The 10,000-nt window shown below is 39.0% G+C and overlaps 1 protein-coding gene across 4 annotated transcripts in view; it reads right to left on the bottom strand.

Moving 5' to 3' along the window:
• Positions 1-10,000, bottom strand: part of sh3glb2b (SH3-domain GRB2-like endophilin B2b) — a 59,422-nt gene that overhangs the window by 11,426 nt on the left and 37,996 nt on the right. For 3 of the 4 annotated variants that reach the window (XM_061876805.1, XM_061876806.1, XM_061876807.1), the window contains 4 exons: positions 8,576-8,599; positions 7,242-7,331; positions 3,642-3,742; positions 1,158-1,395 (listed from right to left, as the gene is read on the bottom strand). In XM_061876805.1, coding sequence (XP_061732789.1) covers positions 1,158-1,395; positions 3,642-3,742; positions 7,242-7,331; positions 8,576-8,599 — 453 coding nt within the window. The remainder of the gene's footprint in view (positions 1-1,157; positions 1,396-3,641; positions 3,743-7,241; positions 7,332-8,575; positions 8,600-10,000) is intronic. The other variant, XM_061876808.1, reaches the window with a different exon arrangement.

Below are 10,000 nucleotides of genomic sequence, written 5' to 3'. Positions count from 1 at the left end.
TTGTTGAAAATGTCGCGGAATGATGACGTGTACGCGTGACGTCTCGAGTTAGAGGGGACATATTAGCCCAGCAACACTAGCGGCTAAAAGTTGTCTCTTTTCATCGCGCAATTACACAGTATTCTGGACATCTGTGTTGCTGAATCTTTTGCAATTTGTTCAATTAATAATGGAGAAGTCAAAGTAGAAAGATGGAGGTGGGAAGCTTTAGCCTTTAGCCACACAAACACACGGTGATTCCTTGTTTAAAATTCCCAGAGGTGAAGCTTTACTATGGATCAGCGGGGTCAAGCGAACATGGATCCCGACCACTTGTTAACCGGCAGTTTTCTGTGAGAAAATTGTGGTAAAACGTCGCATTTTACCGGAGATCAGCGGAACTTCTGTCGTGCTGCTGCTGCCGTGACTGATTCCCTCAAAGACTGGCGTGAAGACACCCGTGGACACACCCCTCCGACTTTCAGGTACTATATCATCTCACTAAAACACTAGCAACACAATAGAAAGATAAGGGATTTCCCAGAATTATCCTAGTAAATGTGTCTAAAAACATCTGAATCGCTCTCAATGCAATCGCCTTTTTTTTTTTTTAACTTTATTTTTATTTTTTTCTAGTCCTTCGCTATCAATATCCTCAGCCACGAATATTTCATCATCGCTCAAATTAATAGGGAAATTGTCGTTTTCTCGGTCCGAATAGCTCTTTTTGTTGGAGGCTCCCATTACAAACAATGTGAGGAGCCCCCACACGGGTGACATCATCGTCTGCTACTTCCGGTAAAGGCAAGGCTTTTTTTATTAGCGACCAAAAGTTGCAAACTTTATCGTGGATGTTCTCTACTAAATCCTTTCAGCAAAAATATGGCAATATGGCGAAATGATCAAGTATGACACATAGAATGGACCTGCTATCCCCGTTTAAATAAGAACATCTCATTTCAGTAGGCCTTCAAACCATTTTGATGTTTTTTTTTCCACTTTGCTTTTTGTTTTTAATTAGTTTTCGTATTTTTCAAACCGCTGACAGCCGCACATGCCTCCCAGCCGCACTATGGACACCCCTGACGTAAGACAAAGGGTGACACATGTCACCATGTTTTTTTGTTTTGTTTTTTTACCATGGGTAGAAACCTGAAACAGCATTCTCACAACTGTACCTCATCAGCCAACAGGGACAGCTCGCTTGAGTCATGGGCGTCGTAGTCATACAGGACCTTGGCCTTTCTGGTGCCTGTGACAGGGATCTGCGGTTGCTCCATAGCCAGTGTTTTGGGCTTATTGCTGGAGGAGGCGGGTGCGGTGGTACCAGGGGAGAGGGGTACAGACGGGAAGGCATCAGAGGCAGGGTCAGAAGAAGCAGCAGACTGGTAGGGAGCCCCGACTGCATTAGCACATCTGTGTGATGATTGCAGACACATTAATTGGAAGGGGTTTACAATATTTGAGTGTGTCATGCAGCACGTAACCCAGCAGGCACAAGACATTGATACAACTTTGATTAAACATACAGTCGTGGTCAGTTGTTTGCAATCACTTGTAAAGAACATAATGTCATGGCTGTCTTAAGTTTCCAATTATTTCTACAACTCTTATTTTTTTGTGATACAGTGATTAGAGCACATACTTGTTGGTCACAAAAAACATTCATGAATTTATTCTTTTATGAATTTATTATGGGTTTACTGAAAATGTGACCAAATCTGCTGGGTCAAAAGTACACATACAGCAATATACATTATCAAAGTTGGTGATGTAGAAAAGTTACAATCAAATCAAATTAGCTTCATGGCATGGTCTCTAAACTTCATGTGAGTGATTATGATTTCCCCTCAGGGATTAATAAAGTATGTCCGATTCTAAATCTGAAAAGGATTTGCAAATCATTGTATTCTGTTTTTATTTAAGAATTACACAACGTGCCAACTTCACTGGTTTTGGGTTTTGTACTTCCAATGTTAGGTTTGAGTTTCTTAACGTCAAGACCTAACTCAACAAGTTCTCAACGTTGTTTCAATTTCTTGTGCCTGCTGGGAAAGCATTGCGTGTACAGTTATAGCCTCAGCCTTTACTATACAAACCCTGTTTCCATATGAGTTGGGAAATTGTGTTAGATGTAAATAAAAAACGGAATACAATGATTTGCAAATCCTTTTCAACCCATATTCAGTTGAATATGCTACAAAGACAACATATTTGATGTTCAAACTCAAACATTTTTTTTTTTGCAAATAATCATTAACTTTATAATTTGATGCCAGCAACAAAGAACAAAGAAGTTGGGAAAGTTGGCAATAAATACTGATAAAGTTGAGGAATGCTCATCAAACACTTATTTGGAACATCCCACAGGTGTGCAGGCTAATTGGGTGCCATGATTGGGTATAAAAGCAGCTTCCATGAAATCCTAAGTAATTCACAAACAAGGATGGGGCGAGGGTCACTAATTTGTAAGAAAATTGTCGAACAGTTTTAGAACAACATTTCTCAACGAGCTATTGCAAGGAATTTAGGGATTTTACCAGCTACGGTCCGTAAAATCATCAAAAAGTTAAGAAAATATGGAGAAATCACTGCATGTAAGCGATGATATTACGGACCGTTGATCCCTCAAGCGGTACTGCATCACAAACAGACATCAGTGTATAAAGGATATCACCACATGGGCTCAGGAACACTTCATAAAAACCACTGTCAATAACTACAGTTGGTTGCTACATCTGTAAGTGCAAGTTAAAACTCTACTATGCAAAGCAAAACCCATTTATCAAGAACACCAAGGAACGGCGCTGGCTTCGCTACCCCCAAGCTCATCTAGGATGGACTGATGCAAAGTGGAAAGGTGTTCTGTGGTCTGACGAGTCCACATTTCAAATTATATTTGGAAACTGTGGATGTGGTGTTCTCCGGAACAAAGAGGTAAATAACCATCCGGATTGTTATAGGCACAAAGTTCGAAAGCCAGCATGTGTGATGGTATGGGGGTGTATTAGTGCCCAAGGCATGGGTAACTTACACATCTGTGAAGGCACCATTAATGCTAAATGGTCTGTACAGGTTTTGGAGCAGCATAGGTTGTCATCCAAGCAACGTTATCTTGGACGCCCCTGCTTATTTCAGCAAGACAATGCCAAGCCACGTGTTACAACAGCGTGGTTTCGTAGTAAAAGAGTGCGGGTACTTTCCTGGCCAGCCTGCAGTCCAGACCTGTCTCCAATCGAAAATGTGTGGCGCATTATGAAGCATAAAATACGACAGTGGAGACCCCGGACTGTTGAACGACAGAAGCTCTACATAAAACAAGAATAAGAAAGAATTCCACTTTCAAAGCTTCAACAATTACTTTCCTCAGTTCCCAAACGTTTATTGAGTGTTGTTAAAAGAAAAGGTGATGTAACACAGTTGTGAACATGCCCTTTCCCAACTACTTTGGCACATGTTGCAACCATGAAATTCTAAGTTAATTATTATTTGCAGAAAAAAATAAAGTTTATGAGTTTGAACATCAAATATCTTGTCTTTGTAGTGCATTCAGTTGAATATGGGTTGAAAAGGATTTGCAAATAATTGTATTCCGTTTATATTTACATCTAACACAATTTCCCAACTCATATGGAAACAGGGTTTGTATATACTGTACTTACTTGTTGAGCTCCCTCTGGAGTTCATGCATGTAGTGATGACACTGAGCATAATAGGTGGCCTGAGCTTCTGCAAAATCCTGCAGACAACGCTGGTGGTTCAGCTGTGGAAACAAAAGACGCACGCAAGTTAGTACTGTATTCATTCACTGTACCATTATGGCAGCCATGCTACTTTAGAGCAATTTCATAGAATAACGAGCCACAACATTGCAATCATCTATGATACAATACAACCTTTAAAAATATAACAATGCTTATTTGCAATATAGCAAGGAACCAATCAAGAAGCACATCGAGTGCCTGTGCAGCAATACAAAGACACTCTCAACACCACCCGCTCCTACAACTACTCAGGATTTATTCAATCTGGCAATGGCAGCTCAAGAGTGTTACCCCCTACATCAGGGGTAGGGAACCTATGGCTGTGGAGCCAGATGTGGCTCTTTTGATGACTGCATATGGCTCTCAGATAAGTCTTGGCTGACATCACTTAACACAGTGGTTCTTAACCTGGGTTCGATCGAACCCTAGGGGTTCGGTGAGTCGGCCTCAGGGGTTCGGTGGAGGTCCAAACACACCCAAATCATTGTGTAAATACAAACTTCTCCCTATCTGCGTTTTACGGATCCGGCTGACTGATTTGCAGGTGTGTAATTTGTTGTGAGTTTATGCACTGTGTTGGTTTTGTTGTTTGAACGGTTGTGCACCAGTAAAAAAAACATGGTAACACTTTAGTATAGGGAACATATTCAGCATTAATTAGTTCCTTATTAACATGCAAATTAGTAACATATTGGATCTTAACTAGTCATTATTAAGTACTTATTAATGCCTTATTCTGGATGGCCTTATTATAACCCTAACCCTAGCCAAATAACTCTAAATTAAGTCTTTGTTCCTTAAAATATGTTCCCCTAGTGTCCAAATAACTGTAAATTGAGTCTTTTTTACTTACAATATTTTCCCCTAGTGGCCAAATAACTTTAAATTAAGTCTTTGGACACTAGGGGAACATATTTTAAGGAACAAAGACTTAATTTAAAGTTATTTGGACACTAGGGGAACATATTTTAAGGAACAAATAACTCTAAATTAATTCTTTGTAACTTAGAATATGTTCCCTATAAAAAGTGTTACCAAAAACATATAACTTTGTCATGAATTTGAAAAAAAAAAAAACATTTTATTTTTCACTAAAGAAGGGTTCGGTGAATGTGTGTATGAAACTGGTGGGGTTCGATACCTCCACCAAGGTTAAGAACCACTGGCTTAACATGTTAAGTAATGAATAATTCCGCTGGTAATCACAGTGTTAAAAATAACATTCAAAATATAAAATGTTCTCATGTATTTTAATGCATCCATCCGTTTTCTACCGCACCTGTTCAAGAAGTCGCATTAATGGTAAGAAGTATTTTATTTATCATCGGAGAGCTTCCGAATAACAATGTTATTAAAAATGTCATTTCTGTATGTGCGTCTTTGTTTTGTATGTACTTCCCATCAGTGCTCTTATTTTGTTTCCATGTTCTGCTTGTCCCGCTGAGCGCTGTTTTTTTTTTTCCCCTCACCTGGTGTTGATTGGCAGCCGGTCCACACTTGCTGCCAATCAGCATGTTTCTATTTATGCTCGTCTTGCGCGCTCCTCAGGGCTCGAAGATTGAGTATTGTTTAGAACTGTACATGCAAGACTGCTTCATTCTCCTCTGTAGATGATATTAAAAGCATCGCGATGGTTGAAAAGTTGGCCCATTAATTTTTAAGGGGGGAAAAAAAAAAAAAAAAAAAAATCACAGAAACCTAGGAAATCTGGGAAATTTTGGAAAATTGTTGAAGTCCCAAACATTTCTGAAAGGACTGAATATTTTGTAATTGGAACAGTGTAAATAGGATGAAGTTACGCTGAGGCAAAAATACAAAATACAAATAAAACATTTATCCGCACAATAATAAACATTGCCGTTTCCAAAAAACATTCACAATGCTCTGGCCCTTAAAAAGACTAAATGATGAGTACAGGAGTAAGAACAGTCATAGGGCTGGGCGATATGGGCTTTTATTAATATCTCGATATTTTTAGGCCATATCGCGATACACGATATATATCTCCGTAATTTTCCTTAGACTTGATGCATATAATCACAGCAGTATGATGATTCTATGTGTCTACATTAAAACATTCTTCTTCATAATCCATTAATATATGCTCATTTTAAACTTTCTGGCAGAGAGGAAAATCACAACTAAGTCAATTAAACAAAACTGTATTTATTAAACAGTTATTAAACAGTGGCACAAACATTCATGTCATTTCCAAAACAGAAAGTGCAAAATTGTCAGAGACATTTTAAAACAAGCTATGAGTGCACTTTTGTGCATAATGTCACTAAGATGACATATCAAAACAACACTAAATTAAAGTGGACTTTTTGTACAGAACACCACTACAATAGTTTTAAACAAATAAAGTGCACTTTTGTGCATGATCCATCCATCCATCCATTTTCTACCGCTTATTCCCTTTTGGGGTCGCGGGGGGCGCTGTCGCCTATCTTAGCTACAATCGGGCGGAAGGCGGGGTACACCCTGGACAAGTCGCCACCTCATCGCAGGGCCAACACAGATAGACAGAAAACATTCACACTCACATTCACACACTAGGGCCAATTTAGTGTTGCCAATCAACCTATCCCCAGGTGCATGTCTTTGGAAGTGGGAGGAAGCCGGAGTACCCGGAGGGAACCCACGCATTCACGGGGAGAACATGCAAACTCTACACAGAAAGATCCCGAGCCTGGATTCGAACCCAGGACTGCAGGAACTTCGTATTGTGAGGCAGACGCACTAACCCCTCTGCCACCGTGAAGCCCTTTTGTGCATGATGTCACACAAAATATTTCAATAACTCAAATTAAAAATTAGCTGCATAATAGGAAATCAAATAGTGTTCGTCCTTCACTATGTGGTAGGTTCCTGCGGACGTTATATCCTTCTGTTTAAGACAATTTTTTTCATACGGTGTTGATGTGGAAATAGTTGCTTGGGCATTTTACGGGTGCGGCACCGCCCGAGATGTTGACATGTGGAGTTTCAAGGACCCCTCATTCTCTAGCAGGTGACTTTTCAAATGATGCTTGCATTAGCAGTGATGCTACTTTTTGTAGCAACACTTTTGCCGCATGCTTGTAAAACATGAAGCCAAACCACCACCAGACGACGGACCTGTGCTTTTTTTCTTGGGAATTAATTCTTCCTTCATTTATTACCAGATTCGCACCTTCTTTGTCTTGTATTAACACTCGCACCACTCCGTTAGGACCTGCCACTGCTAACGTTACCCTTGCTCTGCTCGGCAAGGGCGTGTGAGGTATGTAAGAAGGTGCGCTTGTTTTACGTCTCTGTGAGAAGCAGAGACAAGAAAGAGTGAGAAACGCCTGTAATGTGATGCCTGCAGCTAAAAGCAACTGCGTGAGAACGTATACTCGAATATCTTGATACAGTCATTTTCTATATCGCACAGACACAAACCTGCAATATATCGAGTGTATTCGACATATCGCCCAGCCCTACAGAGTTGGATATTCAACCTTGTACACTCACATGTGTGCTGCTGATGCCCTCAAGCAGAAGCCTGGTGACCTCAGCTTGTCGGTCAAACTCTGTCTGTGCAACACGTAGCTCGTGTTCTGCCTGCAAATGAAAAGAAAGGAAGCAAGGTGACGCACTGTATACTTTATATATAATATGCATAACTAATATAGTATGTCCAAAAGCCATGTACATGTTAACCATTTTACTATATCTTCTTAATGTACAATACTAGGGTTCCAACAGTACATAAACTAGCATATCACAAATGCATATTTTTATTCAGATTTTTTTTCATTTGTATTGAGACATACCAATTTCCCTACACAGTCCACGCTGAACCAGGCACGGGAAGGGTCAATTGAGTTGTGTCTACTCAGTAGACATACAGTGCAGCCTTCGGCTTGCAATTAGGGGTGCAATCAGGGTTTTATGCTGCCAATTCCGATCATACACGAGTAAGATTGGTCAGTACGTTCACATAGATCAGGGGTCGGCAACCCGCAGCTCCGTTGCCACATGCGGCTCTTTGGTCACTCTGATGTGGCTCAGCTGCATAATCAACGAACCCCCGTTTATGTCGCAAGTTTTCGGACTTTGCCGTCTTCGCCCGATCTATGATATTGAGTGCGTGCCGTGATGGCAATGCTCTAAACTTCATCTTTAACATGTCGGCCGGTCGCATGCTATATGCAGCTCTTGTCAACACACGCACATACCTGCAAGGCATACTTGTTAACAGCCATACAGGTTACACTGAGAGTTGTGATATAAACAACTTCAACACTCAAACACATTTCGGGAGAACATCCGCACTGTAAGACAACATAAACACAACAGTACACCCACAAGGACCAAACCCTGCCCCCCCCAACCCTGCCCACCTCAACCGACGCACGAAGGGGGGGTGGGGTGGGGGGTGTGGGGGGGGTTGGGGCTAGCGGCTGTGTATAATTCAGCCGGGAAGTCAGGGACGCATGGGATTGTGGGTATTTGTACTGTTGTGTTTGTTATCTTACAGTGCGGATGTTCTCCCGAAATGTGTTTGTCATTCTCGTATGGTGTGGGTTCACAGTGTGGTGCATATTAGTAAGAGTGTTAAAGTTGTTTACATTACTACCCTCAGTGTAACCTGTTTGGCTGTTGACCAAGTATGTCTTGTAGCGGTATGTGTGCGTCTGCAGACGCCACATACAACGTGTAGCGGGGCTGGTAAGCGGTTTGTGCATGTTTTAGAGGATGTTAAAGGCAGCGCTTACATTGTGCTCCCTTATTATTGATGTTAGGATGAATATTGTATTGTATTATTGTATTGCATTAATGATTTGACTAGCCTTGACACTTACCTTGTCCACTTCCTCACTCAGCAACTTAGAAAGGAGAAACAAAGAGACAGATCATATTAACATAGTAAATACAAGCATGTGAGATTATATGGTGATCTAGAAAAAGGAACAATAGTATATACTCTACGTAAATCAGAAAGCTGTTTCTATACATTTCCTAAAGTATTATTTTAAAACCCCTGAACATACACAGATCTGTTCAATGAGTTTAAACCAGGGGTCACCAACGCGGTGCCCGTGGGCACCAGGTAGCCCGTAAGGACCAGATGATTAGCCCGCTGGCCTGCTCTAAAAATAGCTCAAATAGCAACACTTACCAGTGAGCTGCCTTTTTTTTGTAAGTTTTATTTATTTACCAGCAAGACAAAATTCTAATAGAATTTGAAAATCCCAAAAAATATTTTAAAGACTTGGTCTTCACTTGTTTAAATGAATTCATTTTTTTTTTACTTTGCTTCTTATAACTTTCAGAAAGACAATTTTAGAGAAAAAAATACAACCTTAAAAATGATTTTTTAGGATTTTTAAACACATATACCTTTTTACCTTTTAAATTCCTTCCTCTTCTTTCCTGCAATTTAAATCAATGTTAAATTATTTTTTATTTTATAATTTTTTGGTGTGTAAAGAATAATAAATACATTTAAATTTAATTCTTCATTTTAGCTTCTGTTTTTTCGACGAAGAATATTTGTGAAATATTTCTTCAAACTAAAAATTATTCTGGAAAATCTAGAAAATCTGTAGAATCAAATTTAAATCTTATTTCAAAGTCTTTTGAATTTATTTTAACATTTTTGTTCTGGAAAATCTAGAAGAAATAATGATTTGTCTTTGTTAGAAATATAGCTTGGTCCAAATTGTTATATATTCTAACAAAGTGCAGATTGGGTTTTAACCTATTTAAAACATGTCATCAAAATTCTAAAATTAATCTTAATCAGGAAAAATTACTAATGATGTTCCATAAATCTTTTTTTTTATTTTTTCCAAAAAGATTCAAATTAGCTTGTTTTTCTCTTAATTTTTTCGGGTTGAATTTTAAAGAGTCGAAATTAAAGATAAACTATGTTTCAAAATTTAATTTTCATTTTTTTCATGTTTTCTTGTCTTTTATACCGTGCAATTAAGTGTTTTTTTCATCATTCATTCTCTACAAAAAACCTTCCGTGGAAGGAAAAAAAATGTACGACGGAATGACGGACAGAAATATCCTTTTTTTTATATTTATCTGTTTCTATATATATTTATTGTGAGAAATCATTAAGATGATCAGTGTTTCCACAAAGATAAATATCATTAATTATTAATAGTAACATAGAGTTAAAGGTAAACTGAGCAAATTGGCTATTTCTGGCAATTTATTTAAGTGTGTGTCAAACTGGTAGCCCTTCGCATTAATCAGTACCCAAAAAGAAGCTCTTG

The sequence above is a fragment of the Nerophis ophidion genome, linkage group LG17 (assembly GCF_033978795.1).
Source record: "Nerophis ophidion isolate RoL-2023_Sa linkage group LG17, RoL_Noph_v1.0, whole genome shotgun sequence".
In the NCBI taxonomy this organism is placed as follows: Eukaryota; Metazoa; Chordata; class Actinopteri; order Syngnathiformes; family Syngnathidae; genus Nerophis; species Nerophis ophidion.
This window is presented reverse-complemented; position numbering and strand designations above follow the sequence as displayed.